Here is a 22597-nt window from a genome sequence, read left to right as displayed (position 1 = left end):
CCAACTTTATGCTTTTGCATGTCTTGATGGGGAAAAACTTGGATTAAACCACATTATCTTCATCAAACCACCTTAAATCCTTGCATGCTTGGACTTAGTCCATCAAGACTCCGTTTTTATGCTCAAGGGATGTTGGAAACACTAGGATCTAACATTATAACCTTGTGAAGAAATATCTCAAGGACCATTTTATGATTAAATTAGCTTTAAACTACAAACTAACACATGGAGTCATCAAGGTAGAAGCTTTTTACCTTTAATAAGCTAGAAATGATGAGAAACCTCAGGACCACAAGCTCTTTCTGGTCCAATGTTTCTTTACAAATCTTCTTCTTCCACTCTAAGCACCACACACACCCAAACACACACACACATGCTCAAAGTTTAGAGAAAATGGATTAGGGTTTCGAGATATGACTCAAGAGGCAAAGGAGGCTGATAAGGTGATGAGCTTGAAGGACGTAATTATCTTAAATAGGGTGCAAACCCTAAAAATTAGGGTTTACCTCTGGCTTGAGTACGTCATGCGTACGCCCAATGTACGTAGGGGTTATCCCGATTCGCACATGAAAAGGGAGTACGCCGTTTTTACCCTGTGTACGCCCAATGTACTCTCGCCTAGTCCAAGGTTTAAATGAAATAGTTGCAAGATAGGTTTACCTGACGATTCGGGCGTTACACTTTGGCTCGTGCAATGGAGAGCTCAAGGTAATCAGTGACTACCTTTTGTGGAGGTGGTTAATGAGTTTCAACTATAGACTATCGAAGAGGGATATTGAAAAGTACTAATTAGACGAGAATTATTTGTTTTGACAATCAAGGCAAGTAAGCGTTGAGTGTCATGCTGATAGACAAGTCATGATTCGACTAGTTGATGCACGATATGTGAGAGTTGGTAGATGTCTTTCTTAGAGAGAGACCAAGCATCGGGGGATGAAACGAGTAAAGCTCATTAAAGTCCAAAGGAAGCGTAGGTACGGGTCACAAGTGAGCTGGGTGGTAAAATAAAATATGAAGGCTTGTTACCCTAAATTGCTCGTAGCCGTAACTGATTCTGAGGACAGGATCATTTTAAGGAGGCGAGAATCGTATTAACCCAAAAATCATTCTGTTAACAAAGCAAACCTTCTGTTACTCGAGAATTAATTGTAACTAGGAGAAGCCCATGCTCCACATGGGATAAATAGGCTTTAGATGTTAATTGTATTACATTCAACATAGATAAAAGGTCAAAGTACATGTTAACTTGATCATCCATACATTTAAAGGTAATAAAGTAGGGATTTTACAAGAAGAGCATGTATAAATATCCCAAGAAATAATGACAAAAGAGAGAAAATTAGTGGTACTAGAAAAAGTTTGGAATGCTGGTGGCGGAAACACAAAAAAGAAAAGTAGAAGGACAATTTGGAAAAAGGCTAAAAAAAAAGAGTAACACAATCCAAAAAATAAAAAGTTTTCTGTTCCAACAAGCCACGAGATCTAATATATACCCTCTCTAATAAATGAAAATGACTTTGACACATGTCATTCTCTTATAAGATTAGCCACATGTCATTTTGTCATAATTTGAAATATATTTATTTTCCACTTGTCATTATTTTAATTTTCATTTTCAATATATCATTAATTACTTTCCTTAAATTAAACCTACCATAATGATTATCAAATTTTAAATTTTAAATTTCAAATTTAATTCCAAATAAATTTACAGTTAAAACCTTTATGTTTAATATTTTGTTATAATTAACCCGTTTAATACACACTAAACACATGTCATTTTGTCATTATTTGAGATATATTTATTTTCCACTTGTCATTACTTTAATTTTCATTTTCAATATATCATTAATTTAGTTTCCATAAATTAAACCTACCATTAATTTCAAATTTTAAATTTTAAATTTTAAATTTCAAATAAATTTACAGTTTAAACCTTTATGTTTAACATTTTGTTATAATTAACCCGTTTACTACACAATAAACACATAATTTCAATTTATTTATTTTTGTATGTTTTTTCTCATAATTTTCACTTATTTCAATTTCAAATTCAAATAAAATTTCTATTTAATCGTTCGTAATTAACATTTTGTTTTAATCAACCCGTATAATATATGGGTCTCACAAATAGTATACATAATAAAGCAATATTGATTATACTAGTATTAAAAAGGAATAATTAAAAAAAGATATTAAATTAATATCTAAACAAAGTAATCAATAAACATGTGGAATATAATCCAATTAGATTGATTTATGGAATTATTAGGGTTAATATAATTCATTAACCGGTGTAAATGGCGTTGAGGGTCTGTCAACGTGTCTAGGGTTAGGTCGGACGGCGGTTTAAAGACGAAACTTGAGGGAGTATGGGTGAAATTCGGCTATAACTTACAAGGCTTTGGATCGATTATTCTTCAGATATGTTTTTATCACGTATGAATTAAGGGGTTGCCCACCATCGACTCAGGCTATTACCGTTTCTTTGTGCATCGATCAGGGAGTAGAAGAAGAAAAAAAAAGATCGAACATGTAGGGGGTGTCGGGCAGCAGAAACGATCGCAGGAGGGTGGGAAAGAACTCATCGGCAACGCAAGGCAGGAGGTTGTGACAATTGACGGGATTTTCTGTGCAATTTGAAGTGTTATGATTGATTCTTCTTATTTGTAAGTCTAAGGTTTTCCCTTTCGTGTCAATTCCTTTCCAATTGATTGATTACTTTGCCAATTTCTTTCTATTTGGTGTTAATAATCATACCTTCTTTCTCCTTATAATCATTGAATGTTCATAGGATTAAACTCTCTAATTGCTGTCAAAATCTTTTTATGAACACCCTCAAGAGTATTATTGTTCATGTCTATGAAGTGCTCAAAACTATGGAATCAATGTCTTCCTTTTTGTTGCTAGAATTCATGTTCTTTTTATCTCAAATTCTAGTGATTTCATATGTAGTGTGTTGATTCATAAAGACCATGTTTTGAGATGTCCAAAAGTTCTTGAAAACAGTCCAAAAGATCTTAACATGAGGCTTGGTGGTGGAGGAAACCGGAAACTCAAGCCTTAATGATGTTTTCTCTTTTAACAATGTACTTTGTTTTTCCCATAAAAACAATTTACTTTGAATCATGGCTTGGGGTTTAAATTGTTATTTTAACTTCTTGACATGTTGCTACTGTTAAAAAATCAATTTCCATCTTTATGGTTGATTTTGGTTATGGCTTAATGAGTTAAGTTGTCAATTAACCATTAAAATGCAATGCTGTGAAATTCTGAAAAATTACCAATCAGTCCTTGTTTTGAAAAAAATCTAGAAAAATCATCAGCAGTCGGTTTTGGGATCCGTAAACTTTGAAAGTTTGAATTTTGAGTCTAGTTTGTCGATGATTTTTTCCAAGACCTGATATTGTCCCTAACCAAGGTGAAAATCGTCTTTTTCACTGACTGGTCGGAAATTAGCTGCACAAATATGTTGTTTTGTAAAATTCATAGAAAATTGTAGAAAAATCAGTTGGATATGTGCGAGTTGTACTTTTAAAGCTAAACATATGAGCTACCTTAATATGGAATAAATTTGAAATTTTTACATGTTTAAGTGGTGCTAAAGTGGCCTTGAACAGGCTGTTGTTTCAGGTAAAAATTTGAAAATTTAGCTTAATGACCAATTTGCATGTTTGGGTAGTAAAATGTTATTATTGGCTCATGTAACCTTCTAGTAATTTATTTATTTGTGTTTCACTAGGTAAGGGTTTGATACCTCAGTTCATACAATATTTGAAGAGTAGAGAGGACACGTTTTTGGCAAAGGTAATTTAATTTTCTGGTTTTTAAAGCACATTGTTAGGAGAATCCCATATATCTTTAGATGGAATGGGATGAACCTAGTTACCTAGAATGTATGTGCCCCATTTGGTGTTGAGTATTGTGTCATGGATCTTGTATTGCTTTATGTGTAAGTGAATCTAGGATATATGCATGCTAGTTTCTTATCTGTTTGATGTGTGATGTGTGATAAGGCCATGTTAGATTGAGTGTTTTACATGGTCAAATGTGTACCAAAAAAAATGTTACCTAAACATAAACAGGACAAAAAGGTAATTACCTTGACAAGTCATTTTCCTACATGCTATATATGACATATTTATTAGGTACATATTTTTTTTATATATATACATATTCACATGAAAATATTAATTTCCATACATGTTAAATATTTCATTAACATACCAAACTACTATATTAAATTACAAGTTCATTCATTTTTGTATCAAAACATAGTGCCTACCCAGTTACAATTTTACTTCCAATATCCAATTTTGTTTGAGAATAATAGTTTCCAGGATTAGCGCCTGCTAATTTTGGATATTTCAAATTCTATTTGGAAAAAGGAATCATCAAAATTGTGTTCCCTGTAACTATGGCGAAAATTGAAATCAGCCTAAGAACCATACCTTTTTTATAAGCCTTCTAATTGGGCCAGAAGCTTGGACTCGGTCCACAATCTTCAGTCCGTGTGTTTGTTTGGTGCATTTCTTTTGACTCGGTCTGAAGAATTGGATTCAGTCGGGGGTTTTCTCCTGATTTAGTCCTCAGAATAAAAGGTGTGGACGCGGTAAATTCTTTCACGTTCCTTAATTGCCCTTATTTACACGGACTGATTCTTCTCCATCAACGATCACACCTCCAATTTCGCTTCTTCTCCATCGATTAGGTATGATTATTATACCTTTCTTGGCCTTTGCCATTGCCAACAGAGACACAATTGATTCGGATTCCAATTTTGTTCTGAGTTGTGGCACCACCAGAAGGCCACCACATGCACCAACTCGGCGATTAGGTCCCCCTACTCAGCGAGTCCATCAGATATTTTCACTATAAATAGAGGTGCCGGGTCTAGCCTCTTCTTCACACCTCCCAAATTCACTTTCTCTCTCTAGCCTCCCAAACCCCCCCTAAAGCCTAGGTAAACCCCCTAGCACCCGAAGGAAGCCCCGAGGATCCCGGAGTCCCGAGAAAAGAGCCTTTCGGCTCGGGAACGCTGCTCCAGCGAAGTCTGGTTTTCGAAAAAAACCCGCTGTAAGTGAGCTATGCCTACCCTATCTTTAGTATAGCTTATGTTTTAATATAGTAACGTTATTAGGAACTTATAATGAGTATTTGGGCTATTATTATGAGTTATATTGAGTATTATTTAACGCTTATATAATAATAATAATAGCTAGACTATTAATTTGTCGCGGTTATCGTTAGACTAAACCTTAGTGGTATTGGTATTAGGTTTTATCGAAGGAAAATTGTTTTGAGAGTGTCGAAGCGTTGTCCGAGTGCTGAGTCACAACCTTTCAAGTGAGTGCATAGTTACTTTCAGCTTACACAGATATGAAGTATTTTATATAAATTACGTGCTATGTGTGCATATTATCTGAATACTTGCTATCTATGCTGGGTGAACGATATCACACACGTTTTAAATGATTTAAACTGTATATGTATTTTATATCTATGAAAATGTTGGGATAAGACATGGGTAGATGTAATAGATGGAATATAAGTTGGACGATGAGTTGAGAGGTGTTATAGACCACGAGGTGAGGGTGAGAGGTGAACGATGTGAGAAGCCTTTTCCCAAACGATGGCCCCGTCATTCAGCAGAGTATGGATGACAACCATGGACTATTCTAGACAGTCCAGTGGAACACTAGTAGGCTCGCAAGCTGTAAGTGTTGTGAACGATATGTTCACTCGGTGTACTCTAAACCTTGGTGATAATGCAGACTTGGTGCCAAAACCCTGGCGACTATGCAGACTTAGTGTCTGTTGTATAAATTCTGGCGACTATGCAGACTTAGTGCCTAAACCCCGGTGACGATGGACTTCGTGCCGATTCCTTAGGATGATCCTTAGGAATGTATGAACGAGGAATGGTTGATTCTTAGGGTAGATCCTTAAGAATAGAGAATATAATGGGGATGGGTAATGAGGTTTAATTGCTTGATTGTTTAAACATAATAATTATATTATTGTGGGTTGAAAACTCTATGTACTCACCAAGTTTCCCAACCTGACCCACTCAGTTTATTTATATCACAGGTGTTGATATGAAGTCACATTACACTGAGAGATTTAAAGAGATGTAGATCACTAGTGTAAATAAATGTAAGTTCTGTTTATGCTTATGTTTCTGTATTAACGATGACATCCCAAATGTTTTAAAATGAATAAAATACGTTTCTTCGAAAATGTTTTAATAACGTATTTATCGTGTTTTTCTGGGAGCAAATTCCGCAACATTTTTATTAAAAGAAGTACTCTGATTTTTATAAAACATAAACAAAATCGGTCTTTTCTGGCCGTGAAAATGGGGATATATATATATATATATATATATATATATATATATATATATATATATATAGTTTCCATAAAAAATGAATTATAATTATGGATATCATTTAATAAATATATAATTGTGGAAATCATTTAATATGTATCTTTATTTGATTAAATAGTAATTTAATTTTTACTAAATTCTTATTGGTGCATTCTAGCACACAATAGATTTGAACCTATCTCTCTTTCTCTCTCTCTCTCTCTCTCTCTATATATATATATATATATATATATATATATATATATATATAAAGAGAGAGAGAGAGAAAGAGAGAGATAGGTTCAAATCTATTGTGTGCTAGAATGCACCAATAAGAATTTAGTAAAAATTAAATTAGTATTTAATCAAATAAAGATACATATTAAATGATTTCCACAATTATATATTTATTAAATGATATCCATAATTATAATTCATTTTTTATGGAAACTAATTAAATTCGTCATTAATATCAACAATAATGTTCTTTCAAAATAAATTCGTATCTAGGTTTTCATGTATGGGTTCGTATTTTATTTCATGACTCACTCACTCAAAATAGAACAAAGTTGCATGAAACGTGGAGAACGAGAGTGTATTCTAACAGAATGAGAGTTTATTCTAGAAAAATAAGAGTATATTCTAACAGAATGAGAGTGTATTCTAGTAGAATACACTCTCATATTCATATTCCATGCAATTTTGTTGTATTTTAAGTGAGTGGATGCATAAACAAAACACGAACACATACATGAAAACCTAGAAGCGAATTCATTCTGAAAGAATGTTATTGCTGACATTAATGACGAATTTAATTAGTTTCCATAAAAAGAGAATTATAATTATGAATATTATTTAATATACGTACAATTGTGGAATTCATTTAATATCTATCTTTATTTAATTAAATAATTATTTAATTTTACTAAATTCATATTAATGCACTTTAACACACAATAAATATAAGAAACAAATGTACCTATATATATATATATATATATATATATATATATATATATATATATATATATATATATATCCTTCCTAATAAATCAAAATCTTTTTGCCACATGACATTCTTTCCTTCATTTTGACACATGACATTTTCTAATATTTTTGAATAAATATTTTTCCATTTGTCATTTTCTCATTTTTTTATTTTTTCTTAATTAACACATGATATTTACACCCTAATTAATAATTGCCTTAATTGAAAATAGTCAATAAATTACAATATTACTACTCAATATTGTATTTAATATGTTTCCTTTTAAATTTTAAATTACAAATCTAAAATTTCAAATGTAAATAAATTTTTGTTTAAACGTTCATATTTAATTTTTTTGTTTTACCTATACGAGTCTCACAACTAGTATTTTAATAAATGAAAATCTTTTTGCTACATGTCATACTCTTATTGATTTGGACACTTGTTATTTTGTGGCTATTTTTAATTAATTTTTTTTTTCACATGACATTTTGCGGTTTTTTCCATTTTATTAAATTTTATATATTATTTAAATGTAATAATTGCAATAAATGTAATTTTATATATATATATATATATATATATATATATATATATATATATATCAATTTTATTAATTGTCTTTCCTTCTAATTTTAAAAATTTAAAATTAAAGCCTCATTAGTTTCTTTTATTTATTTATCTAAATTATTTGTTTAAATTTAAAAGAGAAAAAACATTTTAATTTTGATAATTGAATATTTTTTAAAATTTTCTTATAAATTTAAAATTTTTAAATGTTTAAAATGTCATATATATATATATATATATATATATATATATATATATATATATATGTATATATATATATATCTGCCATAAGTGGCATATTTACTTGGTGCATATCTATTATATACATGCATTCACATACCTGCTATATATGATATATTTATTAGGTACATATTTGTTATATATACACATTCACATGTTACATGTAAATATTGATTACCATACATGTTAAATATTCATTAACATACCAAACTACTATATTAAATTGCAAGTTCATTCATTTTTGTATCAAAATGCCAAACTACATTTTCATTATTAAATAGATCATGATGCCATACTTTAACAAACATAACAATATATAAGTGGGGATTTAGGATTCAAATTCACAGGGTCCAACTCCAACTAGGTAACAATAAAATTGTCGATTTTTTTATCGGGCTGGGTTATCAATAATAGCATCTAAGTATAATTATGAGATCCAACGTAATATTAAAAAAATTCTAGATGTCTTCCAGTTGCTCACAACGAGTTTTCATATTTCAAAAAGCAACCTAAAATATATCATTGTTAATACTATATTAAGCATTTATTCTATATGTCTCACAGAAAAATTATTTATTTTATTGGACAAATCATTCTTTTTATAAGGAACCTAATTTATCTTTCTTTTTTTTAAAAAAACTTATCATTATTCCTGGAATAAAAAATTATATTATAAACTCATAATCATCAATCTAATCAATTTAAAAAAAAAGCAATATATACATTAGTTATAAAGCTAATGAATTAAAACTCTAACAACAAACAGATTGAAGAATGAAGATATTCTATATACTATTCTAAAGAACAAACAAAAAAACCTCTACTGAAACAGTTAAAATCTGTAGCAAAATTAACTAAGTAGTAAAATTGGATTTGAGTAAAACAGTAAAAGTGAATCCCATGTAACTATAATAACAATCGGCAGTTAAATTTTTTGACAATAATCAGTTAGGAATTTTCTAGGATTTATCATTTTTCTTAAAGGAATTGAATCCCATGTAAAAAACAAGTTGAATCAAAGACAAAATCGAGAAAGTTTTGAGAAAGTCAAAATCATTTACACCCATCCTCCTCTCTCTCTCTCTCTCTCATATTTATTACTCGAAAGCCTCTTGCTTTTTCTGCTCTATTTAGATTTCAAAATCTTCCCAATTCACTACAAACGTCATAGAAAGAAAACATTCCTCACAAAACACAACCCCCACCTCAAGAATAGAGGAGTTATTCGCTGTTTCATATCCGATTTCACAGATTCAAGCTCTTTTGGATTAAGAATGGAGGAAATGAAATGGGTGTTTGGAAATTGGGAATTAATTTGCATATCGGTTGTTCTTGGATGGTTATTTTACAAGTATCTGATTGTCAGAAAATGGGGGTTGGGAGATAACCAAGAGGAGGAGCGCCGCCGTAGCCGCCTGCAACCACCGCGAGGCAGCTCAGGTTGGCCGTTGATCGGAGAAACAATTGAATTCATTGCGTCTGGATTCACTTCTCGTCCTGTCAGTTTCATGGAGAAACGGAAGTCTCTGTAAGTGAACTCTTATCTTCTTTCTTTGAGAAATTGGTATTTACTGATAATAATAATAATAATATTATTATTATGTTTTGCATGCTTGGATTTTATGCATTTAGAGTTGTAAGTTGTTTTGTTGTGTTCATTTTGACATTTGACAATTATTGATTTTTTTTTTTTTTTTTTTTTTTTTTTTTTTTTTTTTTTACTGTAGTTACCAAATGTACACATTGTAAAAGCGAAAATTTATTAACTTGAAGGTAACATGTAAACAATATTTTATTATAGTATTGATGTCATGGATCTAATCATCTAAAGGTACAAAATAGTTTTTTGTTGTTATTATCAGATATTACTTTTTAGATTGTATTGATAATTAAATGATTTTAAAAACTATATAATATAGCTAATAGTTGATAGTTCTCGATACGAAAGGGGTCAAATTGAATATAAAGCAAGTCAAGGGTTGTTATATTTTACTAAAAAGTAAAAAAGAATCTAAAATAAAATAAACATGGGAAATTGAACATCATTGTATCAACAAAAAAAAATTAATAATTATACATAAAAGTGCATTTGTTCATCCCACCACATTTTCATATGATGTTATCACATTACTACCTTCAATAATTGCAATCTATGTATTTGATAATCGAGAAAATTCGACTTTTGAATGAAAAGTGTTTTTTCTCAAAAAATTGTGGTTAACATTAACAGATTTTAATGTAAAAAGACACATATTTTTTTATCATTAAAAGTTTGTGACGAAAATACCCTATGTACATAACAGATAAATCAGTTAACTCTATCTAGATGAAATATTGACTTAATTGTGGAATTGTAGAGTCGTTTTATAATGTATATAAGCACACCATTATTTAAAAGAACTCAGAAGAGGTCTGGCTACTTTTGATGGACAATTTTTATTTTATTTTTTTACTGTTAATAGTTTGTGACTAAAATACCCCTACATTTGGTGCTTTTTAACATCGTAGTATTGACAATTTTGACGAAATCATAGTTTGATGCTTTTCAAGGTTAAATTTTTTTTAGCATTGTTATTATACCCTTGACAAAAATGATAGTTCATATAAGACAAAAATGACAGTTTTGTCCCTTGGACTTTAATTGTAAGTGGAATCAGTCATTCCATTCCAGTTGCACCTTTCTTACATAAAGATTGGTTCCATAACTACAAATTTCCAAAATAAATACTTACACCCATTCCATTTCAAAAATTTTACTTTATTACATCATATGAAGATTAACACATAAGTACATTTCCATGCCTCTGTTGACAGTTTATGGACCATTTTGTCCCTGTTGTTATTATTCAAAAAAAATAAAATAAATAAATTGCCATTTCCTTGTATGCCCCTCCATTATTATGGCTTAATGATAGTTTATGGACCATTTTACCCCTGTTGTTCCATGAACAATATAACTAAAGATTTATACTTTTTGCATCCCTTTATACCATTATACTATCAAAGCTCTAAAGTCTAATCTACCCTCTAATATGGTAGAATTTGAAGTACAATCTCATAACAAATTTAGCATAAAATACTTCTTCTTTAGTTTCATAATCTCTCTCTTACTACTCTACAAACATATAAATCATCCCATCTTTACATAAACTCTATCTTTATACACCTAATTAAGAAATTTATGTTTCATTTCTCATAGTTATGGGAAGGTGTTTAAGACACACATTTTGGGTAGACCAATTATTGTGTCAACGGATCCGGATGTAAACAAAGTGGTTTTACAAAACCAAGGCAATGTTTTCATCCCGAGTTATCCGAAATCCGTGATTGAGTTGCTTGGTGAATCTTCAATACTCCAAATCAATGGAGGATTACAAAAGAGATTGCATGCGATTATCGGAGGTTTCTTGAGGTCTCCTCAATTCAAAGCTCGTATCACTAAAGATATTGAGAATTCAGTGAAGCTCGCATTGTCTTCTTGGATTGATCGGAAAAATACCCACCACCCTATTATTTACCTTCAAGATGAAACGAAAAAGGTACACGATTTGACTTTTGTGGTCAAACATATCGTTTTCTTGAACTTATGATTAGTGTGATCATATCAATATGGAATTTCCTTAAGATCGAAAAACTTGTTACTTTTTATGAAGTTTTGATGTGGGTAATCGTTATTTTCCATGTCTACATGATTACCTCCTAGAGGAAACAAAAATGGTGAAATCTTTGACTTTTGTGGTCAAACTGACAGATGGTTTTCTAGAACTTACGACTAGTGTGATCATATCAACATAGAACTTCATCAAGATAACTAAAACTGTTACTTTTTATAGATTTCTGATGTGGGTAATCATTCTTTTTCATACGTATGTAAGTATCCCTAAGAGGAGACATTTTGAAAATTTTGACTTTTATGGTCAAACTTATAATTTTCTAGAATTCGTGTTTAATTTTTTGATGGCGTCAACATAGAATTTCATCAAGATCACTAAAATTCGTCGCCTTTTATATAGTTTTGATGTGGGTAATCATTCTTTTTCCATATCTACATAAATTTACATCTCGATTTTCACTTTTATATAATTTATTTACAAAACTATAAGCACGTTGTCAGAGTTCGGCTTTTTCTAACGATTTAAACTTTGTATAATAACTAACATAATCCGAATTTCATTCTTACAAACGATAGATTGTCCCTATAGATCATTTTCAAGAAGTTATGAGTAAAGTGATCATATCAAAACAGAATTTCATCAAGTTTCTACACAATTTTGAATCTCAATTTCACCTTTTTAATGACGCACTCACTTTTTTATGGCTGCTGACGCAGATTACTTTCCAAATTCTTGTGAGGGTGTTGATGAGTGTGGAGCCAGGTGAAGATATGGAGTTCCTCAAGAGAGAATTCATGGAAGTCATCAAAGGCTTAATTTGTCTACCAATCAAACTTCCAGGTTTCAGAATGTATAAATCTCTCCAGGTAATTAATTCATTCATTATAAATTCAATACCAAATCTCAGTGGATCAGTAACTCCAAAACATTGCAGGCTAAAGAAAGAATGTTAAAGATGGTGAGAAAGATTGTGAATGATAGGAAAATAGCAATGGAGAAAAAAGAAACAAAAGATTCAGGCTCACCAAATGACGCCATTGATGTGTTGTTAAGAGATACAGGTGAATCAGATGGAACCCAACAACGGTTACCCTTGGATTTCATCAGTGGGAACATTATTGAGATGATGATCCCTGGGGAAGACTCGGTGCCCATGATCATGACTCTAGCTGTCAAATACTTGAGTGATAATCCTCTGGCTCTTTCTTGTCTTATGGTGCGTATCAACTATGAAATGAATACATTTATGTTTTTCAACAACTTGTTTGAGACTTTGAGCTATGATTTGAATGAGTTTTAATGAATGGTAGGAGGAAAATGATGAATTAAAGAAGCGAAAGGATGAATCGGGCGAAGGGTATGCTTGGACCGATTATGTCTCGCTTCCGTTTACTCAAGGCGTAAGTTTCGTGTCTTTAGATGGGGAGGGTATTTATGTCTTTTTGGATTGGACAAAATACTACAAATTTTGTTATTTTTGACATCGGTCATAGTATAATGCATGTCAAACACAGTACAACTTGTTTTGTCGTGTCTGTGTAAAAAACGAGGTGTAAAGAAATTGGTTTTTATTATAGGTGATAAGTGAGACTCTTCGGATGGCGAATATCATCAATGCGATTTGGAGAAAAGCTCTTGAAGACGTAGAAATCAAAGGCTACTTAATCCCAAAAGGATGGTGTGTTTTGGCATCATTGACTTCCGTTCATATGGATGAAGAAAACTATGAAAACCCCGATGAATTTGATCCATGGAGATGGGAGGTAAATAAGTGATGCTTTATATGTTTACAATATCTATACCTTTTGTTAGGTCACGGGTTCAAGTCTCAGTAGCCACAATTTGGAAGTTTTAATTCCAGTGCGGAGTGTACTCCTATTGTATTGAGACTTATGTCAGTCACCTAGTGGGGTCACTGTCTACCTAATTTGGTGCAGAGTGGTGTAGGTCAGCTTAGGGGTTGTTAGAAAAATAACCCTTTGTAAAATAATTTTAATATGTTTACTGAATTTACATTATATTGGTATCTATGTGTAGAAAACGGGAGCGAGTGTCAATAGCAATAAGTTTACACCGTTTGGTGGTGGACAACGGTTGTGTCCCGGTTTGGAGTTCTCAAGGCTAGAAATCAGTATTTTCCTTCATCATTTTGTCACGAGTTACACTTGGGTTGCGGAAGAAGATCAGATTGTATATTTTCCAACGGTTAAGACAAAAAGAAAGTTACCTGTCAAGGTGACAACCAGATGAAATCCTTGACAAAAAAAATATTTGATTAATAATTAATCGTATGAGTCATGGTAAATTTATTACAATTTGTTTGGGCATAAGGTGTATATATTATGATGAACAAACGTTTGGTGGTTTTTTTCTGGTCAACTTCAATTTTGGGTTTATACTGTTTTTCTTTTACATAAAATAAGTGTTCAATTTGACCCTTTTAATTTAGTTAATGCATTCTTGGGCAGATTCATATAAGGATAAATATGATATTGGTGATACGTACAAGAAAAATCAAGGGTATTTCACTATATCTTTTAGCGAAGTTCTTTTCTAGGTTATATCATGACCTAATTAAGTTATATGTAAATCAAGATTAATTTAATTTTTTATGCATGATTGATGGTGATATAATGTATTTATGATAAATAACAAAAATCAAAACACAAAATCTTTAATACGTTTAGGGGTGTCGTGGTTGTGTGGGTGGGTGGATGGGTGTGGTGTGGGGCAGATATGATAATACATTTTTGTTTCAATTAATAATTGCTAAAATAAAAAGTTAGTAGAGGACATTCTTGTTTTTGTAATAGAACATAAGAAATGATAGCTAATATCTATCTTTAGCCAAATAATGACCAATACTTTCATATACAAAATCAAATTGAAAATTTCACCAAGCACCTTTAACTTCAATAAGATCCATTCTAGTAAGAAAGCGTTTCATGTATTCCAAGACTTCACTGCTCTATTGAACATTTTTTTGCCCTTGTTCTCGGTATTTAATTTGCTGTTGAATTGAGTCCACCGAGGGTTGTCTACACACATAACAACCCACTAAACTCAAGATTTTGGTTATCATTATTCATACTTTCCATCCCTCTTTGTTATTATTACCATTTTGACATCTCCCTTCATTTTGACCCAAGGTACACCCGGCGTACGCTGTAACTGGACTAAACCTTGTTCTAAGGTCTTAATCAGTTAAGACCCACCGTCCAATTTTAGATCTAGGTTTATTAAAGTGCATTAAGCCATAAAGTTGCCAACTTTATGCTTTTGCATGTCTTAATGGGGAAAAACTTGGATTAAACCACATTATCTTCATCAAACCACCTTAGATCCTTGCTTTCTTGGACTTAATCCATCAAGACTCCGTTTTTATGCTCAAGGGACGTTAGAAACACTAGGATCTAACATTATAACCTTGTGAAGAAATATCTTAAGGACCATTTTATGATTAAATTAGCTCGAAACTACAAACTAACACATGGAGTCATCAAGGTAAAAGCGTTTTACCTTCAATAAGATAGAAATGATGAGAAACCTCAGGACCAGCTCTTTATGGTCCAATGCTTCTTTACAAATCTTCTTCTTCTACTCTAAGCACTATACACACCCAAAACACACACACACGCTCAAACTTTAGAGAAAATGGATTAGGGTTTCGAGATATGACTCAAGAGGCAAAGGAGGCTAATAAGGTGATGAACATGAAGGACTTAATGATCTTAAATAGGGTGCAAACCCTAAAATTTAGGGTTTACCTCTGGCTTGAGTATGCCATGTGTACGCCCAACGTACGTAGGGTTATCCCAATTCACACATGAAAAAAGGGAGTACACCGTTTTTACCTTGTGTACGCCCAATGTACTCTCGCCTAGTCCAAGGTTTAAATGAAATAGTTGCAAGAGATGTTTACCTGACGATTCGGGCGTTACACTTTGGCTCGTGCAATGGAGAGCTCAAGGTAATCAGTAACTACCTTTTGTGGAGGTGGCAAATGAGTTTCAACTATAGACTGCCGAAGAGGGATACTGAAAGATACTAATTAGACAAGAATTATTTGTTTTGACAATCAAGGCAAGTAAAAGTTGAGTGTCATGCTGATAGCAAAGTCGTGATTCGACTAGTTGATGTACGATATGGGAGAGCTGGTAGATGTCTTACTTAGAGAGAGACCAAGCATCGGGGGATGAAACGAGTAAAGCTCGTTAAAGTCCAAAGGAAGCGCAGGTACGGGTCACAAGTGAGCTAGGTGGTAAAATAAAATATGAAGGCTCGTTACCCTAAATTGCTCGTAGCCGTAACTGATTCTGAGGACATGATCATTTTAAGGAGGCGAGAATTGTAACAACCCGAAAATCCTTCTGTTAACGAAGCGAACCTTCTGTTACTCGAGAATTAATTGTAACTAGGAGAAGTTCATGCTCCACATAGGATAAATGGGCTTTAGATGTTATTTGTATTACATTCAACATAGATAAAAGGTTAAAGTACATGTTAACTTGATCAGACATACATGTAATAAAGTAGGGATTTTACAAGAAGAGCAGGTATAAATATCCCAAGAAATAATGACGAAAGAGTGAAAATTAGTGGTACTAGAAAAAGTTTGGAATGCTGGTGGCAGAAGAACAAAAAAGAAAAGTATAAGGAAAATTTGGAAAAAGGCTAAAAAAAAGAGTGACACAATTCAAAAAATAAAAAGTTTTCTGTTCCAACAAGCCACAAGATTTAATATATATATATATATATATATATATATATATATATATATATATATATATATATATATATAATAAAGCATTTTTGATTATACGAGTATTAAAAAGGAATAATTAAAAAAAAGATATTAATATGTAAAGGAAGTAATCAATGAATAGGAGGGATATAATCCAATTAAATCGTTTTATGGAATTATTAGGGTTAATATAATTCATTAATTGGTGTTGAGTATCTAAAATGTCATAAAATGAAACTTAACTTGTGAATGTGTCTAGGGTTAGGTTGGAAGGTGGTTTAAAGCCGAAACTTGAGGGAGTATGGGTGAAATTCGGCTATAACTTACAAGGCTTTGGATCGATTACCCTTCAGTGTGTTTTTATCACGTTCGAATTAAGGGGTTGCCCACCATCGACTCAGGCTATTACCGTTTCTTTGTGCATCGATCAGGGAGCAGAAGGGGTGTCGGGCAGTAGAAACGATCGCAAGGAGGGTGGGAAAGAACTCATCGGCAACGCAAGGCAGGAGGTTGTGAAAATTGATGGGATTTTCTGTGCAATTGAAGTGTTATGATTGATTCTTCTTGTTTGTAAGTCTAATTCCTTTTCAATTGATGAAGAATTGATTGATTAGTTTGCCAATTTCTTTCTATTTGGTGTTTAATAATCATACCTTCTTTCTCCTTATAATCATTGAATGTTCAGGGATTAAACTCTCTAATTGCTGTCAAAATCTTTTTATGAACACCCTCAAGAGTATTATTGTTCATGTCTATGAAGTGCTCAAAACTATGGAATCAATGTCTTCCTTTTTGTTGCTAGAATTCATGTTCTTTTTATCTCAAATTCTAGTGATTTCATATGTAGTGTGTTGATTCATAAAGACCATGTTTTGAGACATCCAAAAGTTCTTGAAAACAGTCCAAAAGATCTTAACATGAGGCTTGGTGGTGGAGGAAACTGGAAACTCAAGCCTTAATGATGTTTTCTCTTTTAACAATGTACATTGTTTTTCCCATAAAAACAATTTACTTTGAATCATGGCTTGGTGTTTAAATTGTTATTTTAACTTCTTGACATGTTGCTACTGTTAAAAAATCAATTTCCATCTTTATGGTTGATTTTGGTTATGGCTTAATGAGTTAAGTTGTCAATTAACCATTAAAATGCAATGCTCTGAAATTCTGAAAAATTACCAATCAGTCCTTGTTTTGAAAAAAATCTAGAAAAATCATCAGCAGTCGGTTTTGGGATCCGTAAACTTTGAAAGTTTGAATTTTGAGTCTAGTTTGTCGATGATTTTTTCCAAGACCTGATATTGTCCCTAACCAAGGTGAAAATCGTCTTTTTCACTGACTGGTCGGAAATTAGCTGCACAAATATGTTGTTTTGTAAAATTCATAGAAAATTGTAGAAAAATCAGTTGGATATGTGCGAGTTGTACTTTTAAAGCTAAACATATGAGCTACCTTAATATGGAATAAATTTGAAATTTTTACATGTTTAAGTGGTGCTAAAGTGGCCTTGAACAGGCTGTTGTTTCAGGTAAAAATTTGAAAATTTAGCTTAATGACCAATTTGCATGTTTGGGTAGTAAAATGTTATTATTGGCTCATGTAACCTTCTAGTAATTTATTTATTTGTGTTTCACTAGGTAAGGGTTTGATACCTCAGTTCATACAATATTTGAAGAGTAGAGAGGACACGTTTTTGGCAATGGTAATTTAATTTCATGGTTTTTAAAGTACATTGTTAGGTGAATCCCATATATCTTTAGATGGAATGGGATGAACCTAGTTACCTAGAATGTATGTGCCCTATTTGGTGTTGAGTATTGTGTCATGGATCTTGTATTGCTTTATGTGCAAATGAATCTAGGATATATGCATGCTAGTTTCTTATCTGTTTGATGTGAGATGTGTGATAAGGCCATATTAGATTGAGTGTTTTACATGGTCAAATGTGTACCAAAAAAAAATGTTACCTAAACATAAACAGGACAAAAAGGTAATTACCTTGACAAGTCATTTTCCTACATGCTATATATGACATTTATTAGGTATATATATATATATATATATATATATATATATATATATATATATATATATATATTACAAGTTCATTCATTTTTGTATCAAAACATAGTGCCTACCCAGTTACAATTTTACTTCCAATATCCAATTTTGTTTGAGAATAATAGTTTCCAGGATTAGCGCCTGCTAATTTTGGATATTTCAAATTCTATTTGGAAAAAGGAATCATCAAAATTGTGTTCCCTATAACTATGGCGAAAATTGAAATCGGCCTAAGAACCATACATTTTTTTATAAGCCTTCTAATTGGGTCAGAAGCTTGGACTCGGTCCACAATCTTCAGTCCGTGTGTTTGTTTGGTGCATTTCTTTTGACTCGGTCTGAAGAATTGGATTCAGTCAGAGGTTTTCTTCTGATTCGGTCCTCAGAATAAATTCTTTCACGTTCCTTAATTGCCCTTATTTACACGGACTGATTCTTCTCCATCAACGATCACACCTCCAATTTTGCTTCTTCTCCATCGATTAGGTATGATTATTATACCTTTCTTGGCCTTTGCCATTGCCAACAGAGACACAATTGATTCGGATTCCAATTTTGTTCTGAGTTGTGAGCAAGTTTTAGGTTTAAATTGCACTCTTCTCTCTAGTTTTGTTATCGAATCCCTTGTTACACTTAGTTGAATTTCTTGCCTTCACTTTGCTGAAATTTGTATTTATGATTTTTGTTTTGAGTTATGAGCAGGCTTTGGGTCTCAATTGCACTTTTTTGTTTGATACTATGTATCTTCATTCACTGTCAACATTGTGAACTTGTTCATATTAATACATAAATTGATGGGGTGTTTAATATGTGGAGCTCTTTTGTTTTATCTTTTCCAAATTTATCCTCCACTCTTGTTATAATAAAGAAGAAGTAGAAAAGATGAAAGCATTGATTTGAAATGAGGCTACATTGTTATTTTAGTAAAAAAGAAGTTTGTCCCACTTTGTTCTTGTCCACCCTGATCTCTAGTTTGGTATATATGATAAGGTGAATTTTGATGTTTTGATTCCACTTTTATGTTTAATTTTGTATTTATTGTTAGAATTCTCAAATAAATGAAAATACGTTGCTATTAATATTGGTTATTGAGTTTGATGTTAATTCCAATATGTGTTGTGTTTCAGATGTTACAAGGGCAAAATAGTCATTTTTCATAGTCAGTCAGATGCAAAATCAAACAACAAGTTTCAGTAAGAACTTCTAACCTAGTATGTACTTTTTTTTTATTCTTTGTTGGTGTGTAATTGTTTCCGGTGTTTAGTTCAAGCTAGAGCTGCTATGATTATCGGAAATGGCTTTTGATCAAATTTATGGTAGAAATCTCCAAAAACTCATACGTTTCTCTTCAAAGGTTCCCTTCTTTTCACTCATAAACCAATACACACTAAATTGTCTACACATCCAAAAGCACAACTACACCAATGTATACATGAAATGGAAAAAAGATTCATACTTGGACTCAATTGATACGATCCACAAATCCATTGAACTTAAACCAATACTTGCTCTTAAGAACTGCGTCATTGCCTCTCCAGAAGGATGCATACCCATCTCCGATGTTTCAAAGAAAGGCTTACAATTAGATGTACCCATTAAAGTTGCTAGGTTTCTTAGACTTTACCCTTCTGTTTTCCAAGAGTTTATCGGACCCAACTACAATTTGCCATGGTTTAGGTTAACCCCAGAGGCTGCTATGCTTAATGATGAAGAACAAGCCGTTTATAGGGATTATAAGGTCGATTTACAAGAAAGGTTGAAGAAATTTATACGTATGAGCGTTGAAAATACGTTGCCATTGAAGATAATTCAAGGTATGCTATGGTACTTGGGGTTACCAAATAATTACCTGGAAGAAAAGAATCTTGATGGGTGTTTTAAGGTAGTTGAAATGGGCGATGGGTTGAAAGGGTTATCTGTTGTGAAAACTGAAAAAGACAAAAAGATATTGTCTTTACTTGAAAGGAATGCATTGAGGAATGGAGAGGGTATTTCAATTCCATTGTTTCCATCTAAAGGTTTGAGGTTGAAGACAAAGATTTTGGATTGGTTGGACCATTTTCAGAAACTTCCATATGTTTCACCATATGAGGAATGCCCTCGGGATTTGTACCCAGATAGTGATGTGGCTGAGAAACGTGTTGTGGGTGTGCTCCATGAGTTGCTTAGTTTGTTTGTTGAACATTCTGCAGAAAGGAAGAAGCTTTTATGCTTGAGAAAGTATTTGGGATTACCACAAAAGGTTCATAAGGCGTTTGAGAGACATCCCCATGTGTTTTATCTATCTTTAAGGAACAAAACATGCACTGCAATATTAAAGGAAGCGTATTATGATGAAACAGCCATTGAGGTCCATCCTCTTGCCCAAGTAAGAGCAAAGTACATTGATTTGGTGAAGGAATCGAAAGGTATTTTGAAAAACAGAAGACAAGGGAATAGAGATTTGAAAGGCGAAGATGAACTCATGATAAGTTAGTTTTCTTATAAGTCGAGGCTATTAGATGAGTTGATAAGGATTGATTATGATAGGTTATGTTTGTTTTTAAATCTTGATAGGTTGGTTGCTCTTTGATCCCACTTTTCACTCACATTATTTAGTTCTATAGAGAAATAAACAAGTTTAGATAAATGAAAATTCTTAAATTTTGTTTTTTAGAATAAGTAGCTTTATGATGGTTGCTTTGGTATTCAGATTGTAAGTTGTTGAGCTTTGATATGAATGTGATTTTCATTTGAATGTGTATGTAATATGTATGTATGTATTCTTGTCAATTGTCATGTTTAGCATATTCACTCACTCACCCACTTACTTTTGTGGGCTAAAAATGACTAGATCTGCAACAAAAATAAATAAATAAATAATAATAAAGTACAATGTTATTTAGTGCAAATCTCAAAAAATAAAAAATTAACTAAAATAATGAAGTACAATTCTATTATGCTATTTACTTTTGAGGTCTGAAAAACAAAAAATGTAAAGTACATTGCTATTTAGTACATCATGTTAAAAGCAAAACACCATTCTTGTACGTTACAAACAATACACATTACAATTTTATACTTAAGACGATCTACTTTACTCATTACAAACAATTACTAGTTACAACTTTTAATCAAGACAAAACACGACAAACGTTACAAACGTGACCACCATTGTTAAAATAAACCTAAGAACATAACTTCTTTTTCACCAATTTCTTTATCTCCTTATCCTTGAATTTGTTCAACTCCTCTTTAATCTCTTTCAATTTGTTCTCCTTCAACACCTTTAATAATAAACAACATTTCTATCAATACCAATTTCTAATGCAGGATCAATCCACATAAAGAGTATGTTATTATTTGTTGCGTCATACACATAAAACACATGCATCACTTAAATCACAAAGTGAATAGGTTAAGACGATTTGAAAACAAATTAGCACCAAGAATACATTACAATCCATATTTCCAACAATTACAAAGAACTGATTTGAAATGTATGGAAGTAAAAAGAAAAATAGAAAATAATAGCCGGACAAAAAAGTTGTGTTACCTACTTAAATTGATCCAACCTCGACTAAAGAACTTATAAACAACTGTCCCTGCATAAGGAATTTGAAATAACCTATATAAGAAACCTATGTGATAGTAGCTTTAACCAACTGGCTGGCTTGCCTATGTCATTAATTATTACTATTTTTTTTTCACGAAAATATATCATAGTGGGTTAAATTAAGAAATATATGTGTTATGCATTCAGTGTTTTTGCCATATTTCTTTTCCCACACGATATCGGCAACGAGAAGTGATGTTATTGCTAAAGTGGCACCTCATAACTCGGTCATAACAAGATGAACACCACCCCTTTCTAGTTAAGGGGGTGTTAAGGCACAACTCGTTGTAACAACGACGAGCAAAAATGAGAAATGTGATTGGCTTTTGCTTTCATCAACCAATCAAATTCTTTCTTTCTTTGTCTCTCTTTACTTCTTAACACGTTATAACATATGCACACCACCTCTACTTCATGT

The 22597-nt window shown here is 32.1% G+C and overlaps 2 protein-coding genes across 10 annotated transcripts; both read left to right on the top strand.

Annotated features, from left to right (window-relative positions):
- Positions 1 to 2305: 2305 nt before the first annotated feature.
- On the top strand, positions 2306 to 14167 carry ROT3 (Cytochrome P450 superfamily protein). 7 transcript variants are annotated; one of them, XM_079031048.1, is made up of 10 exons: positions 2306 to 2669; positions 3743 to 3807; positions 6091 to 6156; positions 9420 to 9696; positions 11368 to 11707; positions 12499 to 12648; positions 12717 to 12998; positions 13093 to 13182; positions 13360 to 13545; positions 13820 to 14167. In XM_079031048.1, exons 4-10 carry the CDS (start codon positions 9443 to 9445, stop codon positions 14030 to 14032), a joined length of 1515 nt encoding a protein of 504 aa, XP_078887174.1. In that variant the 5' UTR covers positions 2306 to 2669; positions 3743 to 3807; positions 6091 to 6156; positions 9420 to 9442; the 3' UTR covers positions 14033 to 14167. The 7 variants fall into 7 exon arrangements, with proteins under 7 accessions (XP_078887174.1, XP_078887176.1, XP_078887175.1 ...); XM_079031052.1 differs by having other exon boundaries at positions 2307 to 2669; positions 9535 to 9696; XM_079031050.1 differs by lacking the exon at positions 3743 to 3807.
- Positions 14168 to 16788: 2621 nt separating this feature from the next.
- On the top strand, positions 16789 to 21332 carry WTF9 (Ubiquitin carboxyl-terminal hydrolase family protein). Of its 3 annotated transcripts, XM_079031045.1 has the most exons (4): positions 16791 to 17096; positions 18161 to 18225; positions 19712 to 19777; positions 19849 to 21332. In XM_079031045.1, the coding sequence occupies exon 4, from the start codon at positions 19879 to 19881 to the stop codon at positions 21058 to 21060; it is 1182 nt and encodes a 393-aa protein (XP_078887171.1). In that variant the 5' UTR covers positions 16791 to 17096; positions 18161 to 18225; positions 19712 to 19777; positions 19849 to 19878; the 3' UTR covers positions 21061 to 21332. The 3 variants fall into 3 exon arrangements, with proteins under 3 accessions (XP_078887173.1, XP_078887171.1, XP_078887172.1); XM_079031047.1 differs by lacking the exon at positions 18161 to 18225 and having other exon boundaries at positions 16789 to 17096; positions 20262 to 21332; XM_079031046.1 differs by lacking the exon at positions 18161 to 18225.
- Positions 21333 to 22597: the final 1265 nt, after the last annotated feature.

Source organism: Lactuca serriola, chromosome 3 (assembly GCF_051521515.1).
Source record: "Lactuca serriola cultivar US96UC23 chromosome 3, Lser_US96UC23_V15, whole genome shotgun sequence".
Taxonomy (NCBI): domain Eukaryota; kingdom Viridiplantae; phylum Streptophyta; class Magnoliopsida; order Asterales; family Asteraceae; genus Lactuca; species Lactuca serriola.
Note: the sequence above shows the minus strand (reverse complement) of the source record. Positions and strands in the feature narration are given on the sequence as shown.